This window comes from Citrus sinensis, chromosome 8, assembly GCF_022201045.2.
Source record: "Citrus sinensis cultivar Valencia sweet orange chromosome 8, DVS_A1.0, whole genome shotgun sequence".
In the NCBI taxonomy this organism is placed as follows: domain Eukaryota; kingdom Viridiplantae; phylum Streptophyta; class Magnoliopsida; order Sapindales; family Rutaceae; genus Citrus; species Citrus sinensis.
The window spans coordinates 4,011,668-4,035,674 of NC_068563.1; the positions used below are offsets into that span (position 1 = coordinate 4,011,668).

At 34.0% G+C, this 24,007-nt stretch overlaps 3 protein-coding genes across 12 annotated transcripts; 1 reads left to right on the forward strand and 2 right to left on the reverse strand.

The window, feature by feature from the left end:
• Nucleotides 1-129: 129 nt before the first annotated feature.
• LOC102625170 (B3 domain-containing transcription factor VRN1-like) lies at nt 130-2,279 on the forward strand. The gene is made up of 4 exons (XM_006479328.4): nt 130-433; nt 1,071-1,551; nt 1,684-1,859; nt 1,948-2,279. The coding sequence occupies exons 1-4, from the start codon at nt 305-307 to the stop codon at nt 2,014-2,016; spliced, it is 855 nt and encodes a 284-aa protein (XP_006479391.2). The 5' UTR covers nt 130-304; the 3' UTR covers nt 2,017-2,279.
• A 1,333-nt stretch (nt 2,280-3,612) lies between these two features.
• On the reverse strand, nt 3,613-23,644 carry LOC102624123 (probable disease resistance protein At5g63020). 9 transcript variants are annotated; one of them, XM_052432549.1, is made up of 7 exons: nt 22,487-23,644; nt 5,838-8,230; nt 5,455-5,557; nt 5,230-5,327; nt 4,895-5,103; nt 3,931-4,022; nt 3,613-3,816 (listed from the first exon to the last, which is right to left on the reverse strand). In XM_052432549.1, exons 1-2 carry the CDS (start codon nt 22,669-22,671, stop codon nt 5,884-5,886), a joined length of 2,532 nt encoding a protein of 843 aa, XP_052288509.1. In that variant the 5' UTR covers nt 22,672-23,644; the 3' UTR covers nt 3,613-3,816; nt 3,931-4,022; nt 4,895-5,103; nt 5,230-5,327; nt 5,455-5,557; nt 5,838-5,883. The 9 variants fall into 9 exon arrangements, with proteins under 9 accessions (XP_052288509.1, XP_052288508.1, XP_006479387.2 ...); XM_052432548.1 differs by lacking the exon at nt 22,487-23,644 and having other exon boundaries at nt 4,895-5,099; nt 5,256-5,327; nt 5,838-8,697; XM_006479324.4 differs by lacking the exon at nt 22,487-23,644 and having other exon boundaries at nt 5,256-5,327; nt 5,838-8,697.
• Nucleotides 13,947-18,217, reverse strand: LOC102623646 (probable LRR receptor-like serine/threonine-protein kinase At3g47570). Of its 2 annotated transcripts, XM_025099029.2 has the most exons (5): nt 17,689-17,829; nt 16,303-17,545; nt 14,947-15,942; nt 14,709-14,816; nt 13,949-14,540 (listed from the first exon to the last, which is right to left on the reverse strand). In XM_025099029.2, exons 2-5 carry the CDS (start codon nt 17,348-17,350, stop codon nt 14,173-14,175), a joined length of 2,520 nt encoding a protein of 839 aa, XP_024954797.2. In that variant the 5' UTR covers nt 17,351-17,545; nt 17,689-17,829; the 3' UTR covers nt 13,949-14,172. The 2 variants fall into 2 exon arrangements, with proteins under 2 accessions (XP_006479384.2, XP_024954797.2); XM_006479321.4 differs by having other exon boundaries at nt 13,947-14,540; nt 16,303-18,217.
• Nucleotides 23,645-24,007: the final 363 nt, after the last annotated feature.

Here is a 24,007-nt window from a genome sequence, read left to right on the forward strand (position 1 = left end):
GCTCACTTTTAATGATCTACTATTTATAACAAGTTATAAAATTTCGCCATGTGCTCAAGTATGATGGGTATTGGTGCACGAATCACCATGCGTTGCGTAAATATCAAGAAGATAAGGAACAATAAATACTAAGGAAAAAAAAAAAAGAAAAACTAAACGAAATTTGGTAATGTTGGATTTGAATCCTCGATTGAAGGGTGAAAAGTGAAAAAAGACAGAGGGTCACGTCACATGTCATGGCAGCATGAACAGAGTTTCTGAATGTTAGACTTGAACAGTTGAATATATCACGGCAAAAAGCAAAATGAGCAAAAGACATGTGGGATTTTCTCGCCGTTGTATGGTGATGAAGAAAATGGCTGGCAACAGAGCAACGGAACCCTTTCGTTTCTTCAGAGTCATTCTTCCGAGCATCCTTGAACAGAAGAAGCTGGTAATTTTCTCATCTTTTGCTTCTTTATGTATTTGATTATATTATTGGTTAAAATGCTGCAAAATAAAATCTGGGATCCATGCAATTTGATGGCCATGTTTTTTATTTTTAGATCTTAGGTAAAGTTCTCAGAATTTTCTTTAAAATACTTTAAGAAGTAATTTTTCTATTTAAATGTTTCATTTGTGTAAAGAAAGAAAATTGCTTCTGCAGATAATGAAAATTTCTGACAATCTCTATGACTATGGCTTTCCACGCCGTTGCTTCCTTTACCTCATCTCATTATGCTAGTAATGTTTCCCATTGTCTGCTGTACCAAATAACATCTATATGTTCCCCTGAATTTCAATTAAATGAAAATCATTTTGCCACCAGGGGCCTGGCAGAATGGTTCTCAAGTAGATTTATAGGAAAGGTGGGGGATTAAAAAGTTGATTTGGGCTTTGCCTACCCTTTTACCTTTTTTCCAATTAAAAAGAATGCTAAGTGTGCTTTTAAGCTAAATAGGTCATTGTTGTGGTCTTGTTTAAGCTGTTTTAAAATAAAATCGTTCTATACTGACCGAGAATTATATTTGATTGCATGTAGTGGAAATATTTCTATACGTGGATCTTAAATTTTAAATCTATTGCTGCAGAAAATCCCGAAAGCGTTTGTCGGGAGATTTGGGTATGAAGAACTTTCCTCTGATGCTACTCTCAAGACTCCGAACGGATGTGTTTGGCAAGTGGGGGTGACAAAAGACAAGGGAAAGATTTGGCTCGATGATGGATGGCATCATTTTGTCAAAGATCATTCTATTTGTGTTGCATATTTTTTGGTATTCAAATATGCCAAGAATTCAACCTTTGATGTTCTTATTTTTGATATGACTGCTTGCGAGATTGACTATCCTTATCATCGCGGACAACCAAACAAGGAGGAGCAGAATTCAATCCATGACGACGAAATGCAATGTGAAAACTCAACTAAGAAACTAGGTTTCAGAGCTTCATGCAAAAATCAAATGCACCATTCACAAGGATCTTTGCACTACAAAAGGCTGTTGAATGGAACTGCTGGGAATTTTAGTCGTCCAAGCTCAGCAGTTCAAGATGATCACCAAACAGAATTTGTAGGTAATGATATTTGGCCCAAAAGAACCGTATATAAGGAAGGGATACATGTACTATCTCTATGCTTGTATATCCTTTCTTTGTAGCGTAGGGTTCACAAATTTACCTATTCATCACTGATTCAATCAATGGCAGACGGACAAGCATTGTCGGCTTTGCTTGAAGAAATGGGGATCTCTATCAGTCGATCATGTCTGTCTCTTGAAGCGGAAGAAAGACACAGAGTAATCACTGCAGCCAGATTGTTCGAGCCTAGAAATCCTTCATTCATGGTTATTGTGCGGGGAAATGAAAGACGTAAAGCCTATCTGGTAAGCATTCATATACAACATGATTTTGAATTACTTTAATATCACCTTTGCTAATAACTTGCAGCTTTTTTTTTTTTCCCTTGTACAGTTTATCCCAATCAAGTTTGTTAACAATTATTTGTGTGAAGTTCCCAAATTTATCAAAGTACAGGCTTGACGGAAGAGAGTGGTCCATACAAACCAGGTACAGTCACACCGGGGCTCTTTATTTATCAGGTGGATGGCCTGGATTTGTTGTTGACATGAATTTGGATAGAGGAGATATTTGCATCTTTGAGTTGATCAAGATGGATGATGCTATTATGAAAGTTTCAGTTTTTAGTGCATCTAAAGAGTGTAAGTGATAAGCTTGTTATGAATTTCAACTCTATAATATGTTCACAATTTATTCTATCTACTTACAGCTGATTATTATAGTTATGCATAGTTCATGGATCAAGTGGACAATGGTTATCTTTTTTTCCATTTGCCCATTACTTCTTTTGGCAATGCCATTTTCTAACCGGATGATGGTTTCTTATGCTCGTTGTAGTTCAGAATTTGCTAATGTTGACTTGTAAGATTCTGTTGAATGGTTCTACAATAATGGCTATTTTCGCTTGAAAATTGAATGTTTTTACAAAGACGATCTTTGAGGCAAGGATATGTAATTTTTTTCAAGCATTTTGTTTATTAATTCGTTAATCAAACAACTGAAGAAGCCAGAGCATAGACATTTCAAAGCCAAAGAAAGAAACAGCACTCAATTCTGAAAACATACCAAGGGAAGCATCAGAGGCAGAATGGCATAATCAAAATTATACCTGTTGCATTCCAGTTAAGTCTCCATAAAAAAGGCTCAACCATGAAAGTTATAATAAAAAGCAACTAATTAAAAAGATAAGTATAGAATTTAAACCCACGGATAAGATAAATATAACTCCAAAAAAGATGATTATATAAGTAATGGATTATGGTAATTTTCATTAATTACCAAGTAAAAAGTTACAAGAAAAGCAAATAATTAATAAAAATTGATTGGTCCAGATGCGCAATAAAAACTGGGAAGGTGTATGAACTAAAAAAATTCCTAAAGCATTGCATTCATCCTAGTAACAGAACAAATCAATGGCCTTTACTGCCCCACGTCTTTTAAAGGTTATTCTTCCTTCTTCGCTTGAACACATGAACCTGGCAATTAATTCTCTACGACTTTCTTCTTCTTTTTTTTTTTTTTTTCATTTTTGTTTATTTGATTACTATGGAGCTTTAGTTTCTCAATTCCCTTTAGCCCTGTAAACAAATTTGTGTCACTTGTGTTTACTTAGAATCTTAGATGATTCTGCATGGCTTTGTGGCATTGCTTCACCACCAGCAACTTTTAATTGCATCATTATTCAGCATTATCACATCAAGAATATTAGTATTTACTCTGTTTGTGGTCTCTCTCAAATTATGACATCAAATTCAGTTTCTCTGTGGCATTGGTTATTAATTTTGTACTTCAATATCAAGGAAGCATTTTATCTGACCATTTTGACCTGTTTATGTCATCATTGTCTAATAATATATGCATAAATTCAGCGGATCCCACAAAAGTTTGTGAGATTTTGGACATGAACTTTCTAATGCCGCCACTCTTGTAGTTTTTAATGGTTGTGATTGGTAAGTGGGTTTGAAAAAAGATGGGATGTGTGCTTGGTTTCAAGATGGTTTGTATAACTTTGTTAGATATAATTCAGTCTCTCTGCTGGACACTTTCTGGTCTTCCATGTACAAAAAGAATTCAAGATTTCGTATTCTTATACTTGATTGAACAGCTTGCGAGATTAATTATCCAAGTAAGAATGAAGGATCAAAACATGACAAGCAAAATTCAGAATTCCAGGATGACAGGGACAGTGAGGACTGCTTTGAGAGAAGTTATCAACGGATGCCTGCTAAAAGAAGTGGCCAATCTCCTGATTTGATTGAGAACCTAAAAGTAAAGAACAAGTGTGAGCTCAAAGCAAGAAGTTCAAAGAGGAAAACTTGATGGAGAAAATGAATCAGATGATGATGATATTGACTATGATTTGTGGCGTTTACTTACATAAATGGGAATTTATGTGGCCAAAAGACCCAGAGTTTTTCGCGAAATCAAGAGAGTTCTCAAAATTGTCAGATCACTGAATCTGGAAAACCCTACATCCATGGTTATCTTGTAGTCAAGGGACATAAAGTACAAATGACCGGTAAGCTTTTGAACAAAGTGTGATCAACAAGTTTCTTTTGATATATATTTAGTTAAGGCAAATGCTATGTTAGTTAAAATTGGTTTTGTTCCTGCAGTATCTTCCAGCCACATTTGCTAAGAAATTTTTTTAGTAGGGATGTCAAATCAATCAACCTGGTTTCTAATGAAGTCTCTCAACATCTGTTGCAATAGTAGTTTTTTATATAATGAAGGAGTGGATTGACTCAACGGAGGACAAGAATTTGAAAGGGGACATTTGTATCTTCAAACCTATCAGGAGGAAGAATGTTCTTTTAGAAGTTGCGCAATCATTTACTTTTTTAATCTATGAACTGCAAAACTTTATAATCTTTAAATTTTTTTCCCCATATGGTCTGTGTAAAGAAACTCCACAAGAAACCTAATTTGTAAACTTAATTAGTTTCCATATTTTTATTTAATTTGTATGAGGGAATTATAAGTTACTCAATTCTGTGCTTGTAAGGCTTGCAGTTCTTTAAATCAGTAAGTGTGTTCATGTCCTTATATGGGCTGTTACATGATTGATTTGTAATATCTAGACTTTTCAAAATTACTTTAGCTAAATTATGAAGCAAAATAGTTTCTACTTTAGTTTTGGAACTGGGGTTCAGTGTGTGAGTGTGAAGTCTATGAAATGAGAATTTTTTACTTGGATGAAAAATAACAGATATTGAGAGATTTAGATTGCTTTGTGTAGATATAGTATATCCCAAACATAACTAAAAGCTTTTAAGTAGCAGTTGCAATATGTGAAAGGAAACTTCACAGAGAAAAATTCAATATAATCTCACATGCTTACCTTCTAAAAGGGCATGCTTGTGATTTGTCAATTAAATCTTCATGCATACAAGTCTTGCAGAAGTTATCTTTTATTGAACTCAACTCAGATTCAACATTATTGATTTTCATCCATTCTCTTGGCGGTTTGCTAGAACAAGCAACTTCAATTTCACATATAGAGATCAAGCATTGTTTCCAGAGTTATGCTATCCTGCCCGTGAAGCCTACCTGTCACACATAGTTTCATGACAGTCAATAAGCTTCCCAGATTATCGAGAAACTTGTAGGAAACCTTTGTATGTTTAACTAATTTTTAGTAGGGATTTCAAATTGCTAGCTTCAAAGAAAAATCACCTTTTTGAACAGACAATAAAGATTACTTAACATATGATGAAGGTCTCTGTAGTTTCTTGGGCAGCTTGGCAGAGCAATCATTTCTTCAAATCATCAGACTTTCCAAGTAATTCAGAATTCGACATGATCAATCATAAAACATTAGAAGTTCTCAAAAAAAGTTTTAAGAAAAAACAAACACTCCATCATAATCAAGATTGAAGAGGGAAATCAATTATCACTCACTTTCAACAATACCAGGCTTCTTCGATCTCCTCTTCAGCACCCAGCTTGAACTATGATAGTTCGATGTGGTATGGCTGACCAAAACCTTATTTGTTCTCTTCATCTATAAAAGTATAACCAGATATATTTCTCAATACATTTTCCTCAGATGTGCTTATGATTTCATGGTTCACTGAAACTATAAAAAATAAAATAAATATTTTTTTTTAAAGAAAAAGTATAAGTAGAACATAGGCAGCCTAAAAGAACATTGCGCTCTAAGCACGTACGTACTATATCTCTGATGGAGTAGAACAAGATTGTCAAGAAGTGAGAATACCGGTAACATAGTTTGTATTCATAAACTACATGAAGGAAACAAGAATCTAAGAACAAGCACTCACCAGAAATCAGATGCAAACGCTGCTCAAGAATCTCCATTCAATACTGTCAAAGAGATTTGAAACAGGGAGAAAAAGCATTTTGAGTGGCTTCGTCCTCCCATTGAAGCCTTCTCCACCAGTATTCTTCTCCACGAATGACAATTTTACGCTCCTTTGCACTATTGAAATCGAGTGGAAGCTTCTTAAGAAAATAGCAATCGTCTACGAGCATTTCTTTCAGTTGTGAGAAAGGCAAGGGCTTCCAATAGATACTGTTCAAATTTCGCAAGCAGACCAATTCAAGATGTTGGAGTTTTGCAAAAGGGTTCAGATTATTTCTCACCGTCTCTGGAAAGTCAGCAAATTTTTGGACACTAATGATTTCTTCCATAGCCAAGCAGCTTCTAATCTCAATAGACTTGACATTTGGAGCAAAAACAAGAAACGTCAAGTCCTTCAATTTAGAGCATAAACTTATCTGAACTTTCTGAAGGCTGTTGAAAACACAAGATTGCCTTAAATCAACCGTCAATTCTTCCAATTCTTCACAGTCTCTAATACGCAATCTATTGAGATGCTTCAGCTCTGCTAACTGAGAAGCATCAATCCACTTTGAATTTTTGAGACCATCAAGGAACAGAGCTTGAGAACATCTTCGTAATTCATTTGAGGTTAAAAATATTTGGAGAACACGAGAACTTGTCAAGGTGAACTCCAGAACCTCCAAATTTTTCAAACCAAGCAATTCCTCCACCAACAATTCATCCCTGGCAAATAAAACCCCATCTCCTGACACCTCACTATTTTTGAAATAAAGAGAAGAAAACATCCTCAAGACATGTAGCATTGAAAACTTAGATATTAATTGCCGTGGAATTACAGACAGGTACATTGTATGATTCAGATTCAAACATTTAAGATTTACTAAAATCTCTAACTCTCCAGGCAACTCTTTTATTCTTGTATGTGAAAGATCTAGATGTTGCAGTGAAACCAACTTTGAAATTCTTGAAGGAAGTTCGGTTAGTTGAATATGTGACAGTTTTAAAACTTTGAGAGAAGGCATATAATGGAAGAAGCGACTGGAGATCACCTCTAACTTATTATTGTTAAGAAACAGCGTAACGAGATGGGGGCATCTGGGATAAATGTTGGATAGATCCTCAATATGATTTTCCATCAGTGACAATCTTCTTATCTTTACCCATCCACTAATAGTTGAAGCCTTACATAAGCCAGCACCAGCATAAACGAGAAAGTTCTCCTTCTCCTTCTCAACTTCACATGCTATCCACAGAGTCATATCACGAATAACGTCATGCATTTTCACTTTATCATCTTCTACCTCTTCTAGTAAACATGCATGAACAAGAATGCCAATTGTGAAGTATCCTTGGTTTTGCTTTTGCGCTTCAAATCTATCATTTTCATCCAAAAACCCTTCACCAATCCAACAGTCAATCAAGTCGCTTTTTGAAATGTGATAATCTTCTGGATATAAACTACAGTATAAGAGACAAGATCTGATTGTGTCACTAAACAAACTATCGTAACTGAATTTCAACAGAGGATACACCTCTTTACCCAAACCTGCAAATTCGGAAGCTGCTCTTCTCAACACTTGAATTGCATATCTCCATTCTTCAGGCGTCGTCTTGTAAGCCATAGCCCGACCAATGGTAATAAGTGCAAGCGGCAAACCACCACACTCCTTGGCCACCATTTGTGCTAGCTCAGGAATATCATGGTGATAGTTAAGAGTTTCTTCTCCGACCTTCTCTCGGAACAATTGCCAAGCATCCTCATCCGATAAGCACTCCACTTTGAACTTCTTATGAGCTTCCATGAGGCCACAAACATCAAGAAGACGAGTCGTGAATACTACTTTGGATGCAACATTTCTTGAGTTGGGAACAGGGACACCCACTTTAGTTAAATCAACTCTCTCCCATAAATCATCTAACAACAATACAAATTTCTTCTTGCTTAAAACTTTGAAGATATCGAGAGCTTTCTCCTCGCGACTTCTATTCTTCCATAAGCCATCAAACAGGCCTATCTTCTTCCCGATCGTTTCCTGAATCTTTTCAAGCTGCAAGTCTTTGGAGACTACAACCCAGATCACAAAATCAAAACCGTAAGGCCTGTTTAGAAATTTATTGTTCAGCAGGGTTAACAGTGTAGTTTTACCGACACCGCCCATGCCATAGAGGCCAATAATTCCCGCCGTCTCTTGTACCAGACAACTCCAAACTTGTTCAAGAATGGATTGCAAGCCCACTACTAACGGCTCAGTAGGTCTTTCATCGGCTACAATAGATTCTTCAACGATTTCAACGACCACTTCATCAAAAGCTCTTTCACCCATTAATGTCCTCACAACCAGTAGAGTTTCAGCTACTTGTTTCCCAAACCTGTAGCTTGACTTGTAGTTTCTGGAACAGTAGCCTCCGAGACATAATTTGTCAATTTCTTGAGGGCTATCTCTTGTGAGTTGACCAACTTCAGTCTCCGCAGCTTGCACCCTTGAAAGCCAGCCTTGCACTTGATCCGTACGTTTCATTCTTCGCTGTTCAGCAACCTCAACTCTTCTCATCACATCATTCCTTGCTTCAATTAACTTTTCCAGTTCACTCTGCAGAGCTCTAAGATTGTCCTTAAGCTGCCTCACATATGCTGCTTTGTGGACAGTACAATTAAGGCAAAGAGTGAAAATGGCATCACATGAGATCTGGATTCCGATGATGTTACCCATATTCTGTGTTAAGGTTCCAACAAAAAGAAAGGAACTTGGAAAAATTGAAAACCACAGAAAATAATTCTTGTAGTGTAATAAAAAATTTGTTAAGGAAGAGAGGGTGTTTTAGTTTTTGTACTTTAATGACCCTGGACTTAAAAAATTATTACGTTGGACAATTGAGGATTAATTTGAGTTTATTTAACCTTTCTCATTTAAGTCGTACTTGCCTTAACTGGCTACTGAAATAATTTTAAAGATTAAGGGGCTGTTTGTTTTTATTTTTTAATTTAATTTAATTAATTATAGGTAATTAAGTTATCAAGTTTATTTTTTTATTTAATAACATTTTTCAGTAATTAGGTCAATAAGTTATTAAATTAATTTTTTTTTAATTTTTTACTTACTTTAAAAAATTTGAATGATATCATTAAAAAATAGTCTATAGAGTGTCCTTATCTAATTCATTAATTTATATTTTTACCCAAATAAAATTTAATAATTAGCATTATTACTTATTTGTATAACTTGTGGTAATATAGTGATAAACCATTATTATTTTTATCTTTATATTCTCTTCAAATTAGCATTATTTATCTATATATTTTTTTATGAATATTTTTCATTTGAACTAGAGGTGGCCAATGGGCCGGACGGCACGAGGCACGAGCACGTTTCAATAGAGCACGTGGCATGGCACGGCACGCACGTGGGCTAGGTCGGGCTTAGATTTAGGCACGTGGGCCTTAAAAGCACGGCATGATTAGAGATTGACCAAAGTACGACACACAAAAAAACACGCAATAAGCATGTTTTATTTTTTAATAAAAGTAAACTTAAAATTTTATAATTTTATAAAAAAAACTTGAAATTGAATCTTTTAATATATTTCATTTGCTCAAGTTTTTTTAATTTATTTAATTCTTAGTTTAAAAAAATTGATTTATATTTATAATTTATTAAATAAATAATTGATATCATGATTTTATAAATGTATATTAATATTATTTAAATTATGGGACTTAGCTATGGTGCAACTGTGGTATCATACCACAGCTGCACCTAGCCATTGGATCCAACTATGGTGAGAGATTTAATGGCTATGTATAGCTATGGTACGGTACTCCAGTTGCACCATAGTTGAATCCTTAAATTATGATATATGACTGTACGTAATTCTATGTTAACAATTAAGTTAACCTTTAAAAAAAATTATTATCGTTGTTGTTGTTAAGTATTAAAAAAAATTATAATATAGAGTCAAATTGAATAATTAATATTGCATTCTCTTATTATTATTAATTTAACTTAAGTTTTGAAATTTTTATTCTATGAACTTTGAGTAAAGGGACATGGATCCAAAAAAGTACATAGACTTAAAAAAAAAAAAAGACAACTTAGCATGCGATCTAAAAAAAGAAAAAAGAAAAAAAGCTTAGTGAGCTTTTTTTTATCAGGCACGGCACGACACGTGTGGGCACAACACGTGTGCTAGGCCAGGCCTAAGAAAAAAAAAATGAAGCACGCCATGGCATGCATAGTGGGCACGCCACGACACAAGCACTAGCAAGCGTGAGCTTCCTTTGATGAGCCTCGGCTGGCACGGCACGGCACGTTGGCCACCTCTAAACACATAATAAACTACAATGAAATTAATTAACATATGCTAATTCTGAATATTAAAGAATTGTATTCAATTGAATATGATGTATGTTATAATAACATATTATCTTATTTATATTTTTTGAGATATTTGTTGCTTTTTCATATTTATAATCTGTAAAGGTACAAATGTGGGAATAATAGTTTTAAGAATTCTTTAGTTAAAAATAAGTAACTTAATATTTATTTTTAATGATTAAGAAAAACTAATATGTCAATTAGATTTAGACATTTAGATTTATTTAGAATTTAAATTAATTTAGATTTTAGACCAAAAAAAAAATGCCATATAAGGTTAGAGGTTATTTCCCTTATTTGAGATTAAATCTTCAATTTGTTTTTCTGTCTTTAACAACATTAAAAAAATACTCATATAATTTTATTCTTTAAATATTTATTTATATGGTAAATAAAAAGTAAAGAAATAAGTATTTCTCACCAAAAGAATATTCAAACAAAACAAATTTATATTATTTTAATTAAGCTCTTCTCTCACAAAATTAAACTACCCTCAATATTTTTGATGATGTTAATAATGTTAGAAATCTCAACATTTGAATCATAATATCATATGTTACTCATCTATTGAATGATTGATTTTATAATTTATAAAATTATTTAAACACCACCGAATGGATGAATGCTGCATCAACTAAAACTCAAATTAGAAGTTAAATATTTAGATGCTTAGTATTACTCATATAGTAATTATACTACTTCTATTCAATAATCGTGATATTAAAAAATAATGTAATATCATTTGATGAGTATTTTAAAATTTTAATTATTGATATGATTCTTTAAATAAATAATATAATCTTATTTAATTTTTTTTAATAATACTTTAATACTACAGTGTCATCTACTTGTTTAGATAAAGATGAAGAAAATAAAAATAAAAGTAAGGCAAGACAACCTTGAGGAATTTTTTTTTTTTTTAAGCCAGGTGGGGCTTTGGCCTCTAGTGGCAAGCAACAACTTGCCTGCAATGATTTATGAGATAGGTGAGATGAAAAGGAGTGTATTATGCATTAATGTGTTAGCTGGCATACCCCGTTGTCTTTTTTTTGGTAATTAAAAAAAGAAAAGAAAAAGACAACGTTGTCTTTAATGTTTCAGCGCATGCATCCCCCGATTGACGTGGAAGTGTCCACCACCCAGGGCTATAAAAGTCTTTTGAGCATCACGGCTTCCCCTGCGAGCCCTCACCTTTTTCTTTGAAAGTTTAAAAAGTCCAAAGAATTATGGGCAGCGCTTAACTTACATTTGATGTAAGTAACATTCCGAGAACATGAATCATTGGATTCTTCAATTTGCAGATTCAACGGGTGTGGTGAAACATAACTTAAAATTAGGTTCAGGTAGTGGTTGGAAATTCATTTTTAAAAACAATAGAATGGTTACCTACTAAAATGGTGGTCGAAAAAAGCAAGCTAAGGGATTAGTCGGTAAAGACAATTTTAGATAGAAATGATGAGTGATGAGTGGTCGCTGGAAAATCCAGAAAATTGAAGATAGAAAGTTCAGTAATTAGGTTTTGAAAGAGGAAAGCAACAGAAGCAGCAAATGAGATAATCAAATTCCTATTTCATTTTTTCATATAAAAAATTAGGGAAACCAAAAAAATTACAGCCCCATAAAATCGAAGCTACAGGCGCTGGAATGTGGCAGAAATTACGAATTACACAGTGTAGTCCAAGAAGATATTAAAGGAAGTATAATATTTTTAAGTCTTATTTTCGCATTTCATACTTATATAACATTTGAAATAATTATTAAAGCATCTCCTCCCTAATTCAATCGAATCGCACCTAAAAACTATTACAATATATATATATATATATATATATATATATATATATATATATATATATATATATATTGTTGATAAATTTCAAGTTACAATATATTTATAGTTTTATAACACTTCTAATTGACCAAAAAAATTGCTTAAATTAACAGACATAACATAAGAAGCTCCATATTTTATTTACAAATCGGGTAAAACATAACAAAGCTTTATATACATATACAAGTTCTACAATATACACACATAAACGTAAAAACATCATTTCCCATGCTGCCTTCTTCCATTCTGTGCATCCAATTCTGCAATTTTTTTTTTCTTTGAATAAATAGTTGCCAACTTTGCCTCCTGGGGCTGGGACACAACCCACAAACTTCCTAATTGTTGCAGTGACACATCTACATTTGATATTAACCAAAAGTTCCGTCAAATTACATATCAACTAAGATAATAACAAAAAATTTCACGAAATATGCAATGGCCAACGTCATTGTTGGAGTTTTTTTCTCACCTTCTCCAATTCTGCATTTGTTCCAACATGCACCTCTTCTTTCATTCTTAGGTGTCATAAATGGTGATGGATCACGTAACTTCGGAGCAAAACTAACTAAAGTATCGAAAGATTATTGGCGCTCTGTCAACACCGCACCCACTCTTGCTTCTTATTGCATCCCTAATCTAAATAAACAAAATATTCTGACGCTCCATTTCTGTAAATGCTAATAACATAGTCAAAATTTAAACTTTTCCCTTAATTTAGCAAGGACATCAAGATTTCAATTTGTTAACTGATTAAGATATTCTAGTTTTGAATTACAGATATTGCAGGCATTGCATTTAATTGTACGAACTGCACAAATACAATTACAAAGAATGGCACCGCGAATAAAAGGAAAATATTGTACAGAATAGAATATATTCTATATAACTCCTATATATTCATCGTACTCTACCAAAACAGAGAGAACAGAATAAAAGGAAAGGAGAAAATTATTAATTCTACAGAACCCAAAAGAAGAGAAAATATTGTTATGGACAAAATGAAATTAAGAAGGTAATTTAGCTTCTTTCCTTCATTCTCAGAGAAATACAACGTAACATGATTCATGGTGGCTCTGAAAAACAACTCAAAACAGAGATACTAAACAAACCAAAGTACAGATGCACAGCAGCAGAAGCTAGCAGCGGCATACAACCCTCATTTATATTAATAAATAAACCAAACTACAAATACTCAGCAGAAGAATCCAGCAGCAGCAGAAGAATCAATTACTAGCATACAAACCTCACATATATTCATCATATTAACCAAATATATTCATCAATTTTAGCCAAATATTTCCGGGCTAACGCTATTCAGACATTTCATCGAACACTTGATGAATATGGTCCATTTAAGACTTTCAAGCAGGATAAATTAATCGCTGATATTACAAGTTCATTATTCCAACGGAAAAAAATAACGAAATATATTATAAATTTTTCAAACACTCTCTAACCTGTGAAACTGCAGCTCCCCGTCATTTCTCCATGTACTAGTAACGGACAGAACTCTGAAACCATTTTTTTTCCCCCTCGATTTTCAGCCTTTGCTCAATACAATCAAATATAAAGCTATATGAAATTTTCGCATATTTAGTTGCAGCAGCGAGTTATTGCTTCTTCAATAATCCTCTTTCAGAAGTCGCGTAAATTTTTTTCTCTTTTCAATTTTTCCTTTCTTTTCAAAATTTTCAGTGATTACCGCCTTACCTTCAACCGGTTGTAATGATAAACGCGTGGGATTGACTTTACCGTTGACCCATTTTGCAACTGGTTTCTATCTGGTTTCAACAAGTTTTTATTACTCCCCCAAATTAATACGTGTTACACTTACATCAATTAAATAGTCATGTCAGTTATGTTTCTTACATGAAATATAACGTAAGCTTACCCAGAATTATGAGATTTAAATAGTACACATCCCCCGACCCTCGAGGAAGCATCGAATAGGCTAATCAAAAGTCTTTCGTGCATTTCCGAAAAGTCTTTTGTGCATGATGACTAGGCACGCACTACTTTATAAAATCAAAAACAAGTATGAGATTCGAGCAATATTTGAACAATATTTAAACAAATTAAAGGGCAGAAAAGGGGCAGACCAACATGGGTTACGCCCATGGAGACAAAGGTCCAGATAAAATCCCATCGCTTACGAGGGGCATGCTTGTTGTTTGTTTGCCTTCCAGACAAGCAGGAGTCTCAAGAAGTTTCCTTCTAATAAATCGTAGTCTTGACTCAACATCATTCATTTTCATCCTTTCTCTAGGACGTTCAGCCGAACAAGCAACTCCAATTTCACGTATAGAGTTGAAGCATTCCAGAATTATGCTAGCATGAGCACTTCTGCCTGATGAAGATGATGCCTCCATGCACATTGTTCTGTCCTCTTCAATTTCCTGAAGATTAAAATCATCCACAACCTCTTCTGCTTGTTGAGGCAAAGCCATTTTAACGAAGTTCCGAAGGTTCATCTTTCCTGTGAATATATGGGTGTCAATTCGGCCAGCTGGTAAAATATCTTGAGTGAGAGAGGGGGGCGGGGGGAAGGAAAAAAAGGTCTGAGTTTGAATACACCTCACATGAATGAGAGAAAATTAGATTGCCATTATGCTATAACAACAACAATACAATAACAACAACTTGCCTGTGAAAATGCCATCACTGGGTCTGATCCCTGTGAACATTTCTAATAAAAGGATTCCAAAACTATACACATCACCATACGTTGAAGCCTCACATCCCAGATCATACTCTGCATTAAACATGTCAAATGCTGTTAGCAACACTGTAAAGGACTTAATGACTCATTTGAATGCGCTTTTGCAAATATGAGAAATTAATTTTCTTATGAAACTGTAATTGATAAATAAAAATTAGAGTACCCGGAGGAATATAGCCAGTGGATCCTTTGATGCAGATGAAGCGGTTTTGTTTATCAATGGCTGGAAGAAATCTTGCCATGCCAAAGTCACCAACATGTCCAATCATTTCATCATCAAGAAGAACATTGCTGGGTTTGAGGTTACAGTGAGCTATTGGAGGTTGACAATCACAGTGCAAATACCTAAGTGCGCATGCTACATCAATGGCTATGTCTAGTTTCTTTTTAATAAGAAAATTAAAATTCAACGGCCTCCAGTTTGTATCATCTTTACCACGCAACCACTCTTCTAGGCTTCCATTAGGCATGAACTTATAAACAACGGCCTTAAATCTTGCACCTTGATAATCAACTCCAGAAAATGCAGTGAAAACCCTGACAATATTCCGATGTTTGATGTTTATCGCTGCCTTGCACTCAGATTTGAAACTCTTGGAACCACCAGGACGAATAAGGTTAAACACCTTCACCGCAATTGTTGTACCATCAAAGAGAGTTCCATTATAAACAGAGCCAAAGTTGCCTGCACCAATCAGATTTGCCGAGGAGAAACCATTAGTCGCATTGTAGAGATCTTTGAATGATGGGTTATTGATAGTTTGTTTCCCTTCATAAACAGGAGTCTTAAGAAGTTTCTTTTTTATCAAACGTAATCTTGACTCGACATCATTGATCTTCACCCGTTCATTTGGCAGTTCAGCAGAACAAGCAACTCCAGTTCTACATATTGAGATCAAGCATTCCAAAATTATGCTACTCTGAGTACAAGTTGAAGATGCCTTTTTGTACATTGTTTCCTCTTCTTCAATTTCTTGAAAGAAAACAACATCCAAAATCTCTTCTGCTCTTTCAGGCAAAGCTGATGTAACAAAATTATGAAGGTTCAAATCATCGTTGAACATGTCATCATTGGGTCTCAGTCCTGTGAACATTTCTAGTAAAAGGATGCCGAAACTATACACATCACCGTATGATGAAACAAATCCCATTCCATACTCTGCATTAAAGCATTAAAAATGTTAAATACTGTTACCACAAGTTAAAGGACTCGATGACTCATATAAATGCTTTTTTTTTTTTTAAAGAAATTACATTACAATTTAGATATACTTAGAAGCAGAAATATTTTTTAACCTCGTAAATCAACTCCATGAAAGTGTCATTTCGATATCTGGGCCCAGAACCAGCCAGATATAGTCCACGTATTCTATAAAATCAATCTCCGAATGCACATGGGAGGACTCAAGAATAAACTTAGGAGGTCACTGCTACCGTGCATTTTCTTAAACGGGAGAAAATATTGAGAAATTTCATTTGCTTATCAGACTGTAATTCATAAGTATAAAAAGTGGAATACCTGGAGCAACATAACCAATGGTTCCCATGACATCAATGAAGCTTGTCTCTACTGGAAGATATCTTGCTATGCCAAAGTCACCCAAATGTGCCGTCATTTCATCATCAAGAAGAACGTTGCTGGGTTTGAGGTCACAATGAGCTATCGAAGGTATGCAATCATTGTGCAAATAGTTGAGTGCACTGGCTATATCGATGGCTATGTTTAGTCTCTTAAGTGAATTTAAATTCCTTGGCGCCCTGTGTCTTTCATCTCCCTCATTAATTGGATGCAACCACTCCTCTAGTCTTCCATTAGGAATGAACCCATAAACAAGGGCATTGAAGTCCTTGCCTTGATAATCAGCTCCAGAAAATGCAGCGACAATCTTGAGTATATTTCGATGTCTTATTTTCCTCATGATCTCGCATTCAGCTACGAAACTCTCGGAACCACCAGAATAAGCAAGGTTAAACACCTTCACTGCAGTTGTTCTACCATCAATGAGAATTCCTATATAAACAGAACTGAAATTGCCTGTAGCAATCAGATTTGTCGAGGAGAAACCATTCGTAGCTTTGTAGATTTCTTGGTATGTCAATTTTAGGAAATTTGTTGAATTAGGATCCTCTCTTGGTATAGAATTCCCTCTTAGAGTAGGATTCTCTCTTTTATTCTTCCATACCAAACAGTATAACAGAGAATATAGTATCCAAGTAAGTAATAGAAGCCCAATGTCAATAGCAATCACCAATTTCAAAGAAAGGGTCCATCTGTTCCTTTTAGTTTTCTTAGGAACACATGTTGGCAGCTGAAATTCAGGTATGCCACTGCAAAGCTTATTGTTCCCCAAAACCGAAGTGGCACTCGTATTCTTAAAGATTCCTTTTGTTGGTAACATGCCCTCAAAGTTATTGTAAGATAGATTTAGGTTTTGTAACAATTCAAATCCAGCCAAAAATTCAGGAACATCACCTGAAAGATTGTTTTGAGACAAATCCAAAACTCTAAGACCACTCAGAGAACTCAAAGATGAACTAATAGGACCTTCGAATAAGTTTCCATGCATATCTAATTGTTCCAAACTAGTACAACCACCAAGATTATTAGAAATAACACCTGATAAAAGGTTCCCAGAAACATTTAATAATGATAACGATGAGAGACCAATGAGTTGTGGGGATAAGGTGCCACTAAAATTGTTATTAGAAAGATCAACAGCTACCAACTTTTCGCATTGGCCAAAGCTTGATGGGATGGTGCCCTGAAGAAAATTGCCACTCAAATCTAGTTGGATTAACATTTTCAAATTTCCAATAGATATTGGAATATTTGCTGAAAATTTATTTTTTTGTAAGTTCAAAATTCTTAAATTTTGTAGATCTCCTATGGCAGAGGGAATGGTACCTGATAATTGATTATTCCACAATTCCAGCCTCTGCAAGTTGACTAACTTCCCAATCTCAGTAGGGATGTTTCCAACTATTTTATTATTTTGGAGATGTAATTTTTGAAGAAAGCTCAAATTTCCCATGTGAGGTGATATAGAGCCTCCGAGTTGAAGGGACTGCAAGTCCAAAACTGTGACTCTCTGGTGTCTTGGGGCACAAGTAACGCCATGCCACTTGCAATAATTGATGGAGCTATTCCATGAGGCTAGAACTCCAAGATGGTCATCAATGATCACGGACTTGAATTCAAGCAAGGTTACTTCATCTGTCTCATTCCCTGCAACAACTATAGAAGCCCTCACACCTAGAAAACAGAACACAGGGATAGCAGTTACAGCAAAAAATGACCAATACACTTTCATGCCCATGTTGGATACGGAAAATTTTTTTACTTAATAGCTGATATCTGGTGGAATTGTTTTTTCAAAATTTGAGGTTCAAGAACGGCAGGCAGGGCACTGAAGTCTGAGCTCCATCGAGTTAATGCAAACAGGACAATAACTAGGAAGGATCCGCCGAAGCTACCTCCAGCTGCTTTTGTCTTTTCTGAATTGTTAGTGTAAAATATCGTTGAAACCCTTGTACGTTATATTATTTACAATCTAATCTATACGTATATGAAACTTTCTATATTGTAAAATGTTGTTCAGCCCCTTACACTCTATTTTATTTCATTGAAACCCTTAGAGTATGAAATTCATCCCCTATAATTTTTAAATTCCAAAATACCCTCCATTTAAATAAAATATATAATTATTAAATGGATTATAATTATAATTTTTAAATGGATTATTATAATTATTATTAATAAAAATAATAAAAAGTATTATAATAATTAATTTATTAACAATAATTATTAATAATCTTTTAGTTAAATTGTTAATAATAATAATAATTAACAATTATTATTATTAATAATTAATTTTTGAATAATAATCATAATGATTAAAATATAAAATAATAATTATGATAAAAATTAATTAAGGATTTTATAGTAATTTGTTATAATTTAACTCATTATGATTTTAATTCCAAGATAAAGTAAACACATAAATGGTAATATAGCTCATTTTAATTACGATTTCTGCATTTTAAGTAAATAAATTATTCTAATTCCAATTCTTCATTTCGATTTTAGCTATTCCGATTCTAACTCATTATGTTTCTAGCTAATTTCGATTCCTATTTAGTGAATACATTATAAAATTATAAACATTTCATATAGTTTTTTCCCATTTCTTTTTCCCCTCTCTCACTCTCTTTCTCTATGATGAGTCACTCGATGTAGGTTGTTGATGAAGAGAAATTAATAGTGGAGAGGAATGGATTCAAAGGAAATTTGCTTTTTTATTTTGTTAATTCTTTTATCATGAAAGTATTAATTATTATGAGATGGTAATATAAAAAAGATGAATGGTAATATTCTTGAAAATTTTGTTGATAACTAATATCCTTGAAGGTTATTATAAAATCCTTAATTAAATTTTATCATAATTATTATTTGTATTTCAAGTATTGTGATTATTATTATTATTATTCAAAAATTAATTATTAATAATAATTATTGTTAATTATTATTATTAACAATTTAACTACAAGATTATTAAAATTTTTTGTTAATAGACTAATTAATTAACGGATAAAACAATATAGCTCCAAAAAATGATGATTATAAAAGCAATGGACTATAGTAATTTTTATTAATTACCAAGTAAAAAGTTACAAGAAAAGCAAATAATTAATAAAAATTGATTGGGCCAGATGCGCAATAAAAACTGGGAAGGTGTATGAAATAACAAAATTCCTAAAGCATTGCATTCATCTCTAGTAACAGAACAAATCGATGGCCTTTAGTGCCTCACATCTCTTTAAGTTTGTTCTTCCTTCTTCGCTTGAACACATGAACCTGGTAATTAAGTCACAACTTTTTTTTTTTTTCATTTTTGTTTATTTGAATACTATGGAGCTTTAGTTTCTCAATTCCCTTTAGCCCTGTTAACAAGTTTGTGTCACTTATGTTTACTTAGAATCTTAGATGATTTTGCGTGGCTTCGTGGCATTGCTTCGCCACCAGCAACTTTTACCCTGTTCATAGTCTCTCAAATTATGACATCAAATTCAGTTTCTCTGTGGCATTGGTCATTAATTTTGTACTTCAATATCATGAAAGCTTTTTATCTGACCATTTTGAACTGTTTTTGTAATTATTGTCTAATAATATGTGCATAAATTCAGCGAATCCCACAAAAGTTTGTGAGATTTTGGACATGAACTTTCTAATGCCGCCACTCTTGTAGATTTTATTGTTGTGATTGGTAAGTGGGTTTGAAAAAAGATGGGATGTGTGCTTGGTTTCACGATGGTTGGTATAACTTTGTTGGATATAATTCCGTCTCTCTGCTGGATACTTTTTGGTCTTCCATGTACAAGAAGAATTCAAGATTTCGTAATCTTATAATTGATAGAAATTAGGCCACGTTCTATTTACTAATAATTTTTCATGTCTAGCTAATTCTTAGGTCGAACAAATGAATTTCGAGGTCGGATTACTTCACTTTTAGATTGAACAGATGAATTTTTCGGTCGCTTAAATAGATTTGAAGTTGTATTCTTAAATTAGGTCATTCACATAGTCTTCAGGTCGTACTTGTAAATCAAGTCGTCAATATAGGCTCCAGGTTGTACTTATGAGGTGAGCTCAACAGCAATAAATTTTGAGTAGATTAGAATCGACTATATTTTGAGACACTACCAGAAAAATCCAACCCAAACAGTTCTTCTCCTTCTCAACTTCACATGCTATCCACAGAGTCATATCACGAATAACGTCATGCATTTTCACTTTATCATCTTCTACCTCTTCTAATAAATGTGCGTGAACAAGAATGCCAATTATAAAGTATCCTTGGATTTGCTTTTGCGTTTCAAATCTATCATTATCATAAGAAAACCCCTCACCAATCCAACAATTAATCAAGTCACTTTTTGAAATGTGATAATGTTCTGGATATAAACTACAGATGGTGGCCAAGGAGTGTGGTGGTTTGCCGCTTGCACTTATTACCATTGGTCGGGCTATGGCCTATAAGACGACGCTGGAAGAATGGAGATATACAATTCAAGCGTTAAGAAGAGCAGCTTCTGAATTTGCAGGTTTGGGTAAAGAGGTGTATTCTCTATTGAAATTTAGTTACGATAGTTTGTTTAATGACGCAATCAAATCTTGTGTCATGATGATAGTTAAGAGTTTCTTCTCCAATCTTCTCTCTCGAAACAATTGCCAAGCATCCTCATCTGATAAGCACTCAACTTTGAACTTCTTATGAGCTTCCATGAGGCCATATACATCAAGAAGACGAGTCGTGAATACTACTTTGGATGCAAGATTTCTTGAGTTGCGAACAGGGACACCCACTTTAGTTAAATCAACTCTCTCCCACAAATCATCTAACAACAATACAAATTTCTTCTTGCTTACAACTTTGAACATATCCAGAGCTTTCTCCTCGAGACTTTTGTTCTTCCATAAACCATCAAACATGCCTATCTTCTTCCCGATCGTTTCTTGAATCTTTTCAAGCTGCAAGTCTTTAAAAACTACAACCCAGATCACATAATCAAAACCGTAAGGCCTATTCAGAAATTTAGGGTGCGTTTGGCACCATTTTACATATGTCATTTTTTATTTTACAAAAACAAAAAATAAGAAAATGTGTCTCGCTAGGATTAAATAAGACAGATTCCTTTTTTCCAACGAAAATGAAACCATCTTGTTTTTCACTTTAACAAAGGAAAGTAAAAAATAACCTTTTAACGTTTATTGATTTTTGTTTTTCTAAGGCCCACTAAAGCTCCAACTTTTTTTTTTTTTTGATAGTATACGGATCCCACAATCCACTCACTTTAATGCTTTGTTTGTGAATAATAGTATACGGATCCCACAATCCACTCACTTTGTTAATATTATATTATTGATTCATGTTATAATTTTTCTTTTTATAATATTCTAATAATTTTAAAAAATAGTACGCCAATATTATTTTAATTCTTTACTAATAATAACAATTAGTATTTAACGAATATCAAATTGCTGTAATTATATCATCTATAATTTATGTGTATAAATCATCCAACAATATAATTAACTAATGTTTTAAATGATATGAAATCTATATTATAAATTATATCCTTTTAACTATTTTAGTTGTTTATGTTGTTTGTTAAAATTAACATAATAATAATAATAATAATAATAATAATAATAATAATAATAAATCATTTAAAATATTTAGATATTGAAAAAGATTTCATTAAATTATTTTATCATTCTTTTTCATTATCACCAAATTTTCAACATACAACTAAATACATCCATTTTCATATACTATTTTAAAACAATCAACCAAATACATTTTCAAATTCACTAAAAACTAATCATTCTTATTCTATAAAGCAAATTCAAAAACGTAATTTGAAAAACAATATGAAAAGCACCCTTATTATTTAGCAGGGTTAACAGTGTAGTTTTACCAACACCGCCCATGTCTAACAGGCCAATAATTTCCGCCGTCTCTTGTACAAGACAACTCCAAACTTGTTCAAGAATGGATTGCAAGCCTACTAATAGTGGCTGAGTAGGTCTTTCATCGGCTACAACAGATTCTTCAACGATTTCCACGACCACTTCATTAAAAGCTCTTTCACCTATTAATGTCCTCACAACCAGTAGAGTTTCAGCTACTTGTTTCCCAAACCTGTAGCTTGACTTGTAGTTTCTGGTACAGTAGCCTCCAAGACATAATTTGTCAATTTCTTGAGGGCTATCCCTTGTGAGTTTACGAGCTTCAGTCTCCACAGCCTGCACCCTTGAAAGCCACCCTTGCACTTCATCCGTACGTTTCATTCTTCGCCGTTCAGCAACCTCAATTCTTCTCATCATATCATTCTAGGGATGGCAAAATCCGGGTCCGGGTCCGGGTTTGGCCTTCCCGGTTCCGGACCCGGATACTAAAATGTTATACCGGACCCGGATTTAAACCCGCTTTTTGTGACACCGGGTCCGGAACGGGTTAAACCCGGATTATTACGGGTTTCCGGATTGCGGGTTTTCAACCCGGATCACATACAAATAATAAAAAAAAAACAAATACACTTCACAAATTTGCAAAACCAGATTCAACATAAATCAAATACAAAGTAATAAACCATTTTAATTTTACAGATTTTTAATTTCAAAACAATAAACCATTTACAAATACAGATCCATGACATACACTCACAAAATACAAATCCATGTCTACAACTCAAAATCGTGATTCACGGATTTGGTTCACAAACTTCAACAATCGGTGTCCGGCGAAGTAACGAACATCGGTGGCTGATGATATGATGATGATGAACACGTCACAGCCGCCAGCGCGATTCGCAAAAGGCGGATGAACGGCAGCCAAAACAGAGATCGCAAAGGACAAACGACGGCCAAATGAAGGCTGGTGATGATGATGAATGCGAACACAGCGAAGCAAAGTGAAAAGGAGTGACGACGGTGAGTTGATGAAGAGAAGAATTGAAGAGAAAAAGGATGATTTGATGAAGAGAATAAGTGAATGGGAACGAAAATGATGATTTGATGAAGAGAAAAGAAAAAGGTGAAGAGCGGCGGCTGTGAAAGTAGAAAATAAAGAGAAGAGAAAAGAAAGAGGACGAAAAGGATGATTAGGGCATCAACATTTTTTCCCCTTTTTATATTAAAAAATTATTTAAATATTATGCTAAAATAAGAATATCCGGGTCCGGGTTTCGGATATACGGGTTATCCCAAACCCGGAACCGGACCCGGGTCTATTCGGGTTATTAAAATTTGTTCCGGATCCGGATTTTTTTATATTCCGGTACGGGTTCAACCCGGCCCGAATTATCCGGGTTTATCCGGGTCCGGGCCGGGTCCGGGTTATTTTGCCATCCCTATATCATTCCTTGCTTCAATTAACTTTTCCAGTTCACTCTGCAGAACTCTAAGATTGTCTTTAAGCTGCCTCACATATGCTGCTTTGTTGAGAGTACAATTAAGGCAAAGAGTGAAAATGACATCACATGAGATCTAGTCGGATTGCCATAAGCCACGGCAGTCTTTAGCGGTCCGGTTAGGATTCCCATAATGTTACCCATATTTTGTGCTAAGGTTCCAACAAAAGGAAAGGTATTTGGAAAAAAATGAAAACAATTGAAAGAATAATGCTTGTGGTGTAGTAAATTTGTTAAGGAAGAGAGTTTTT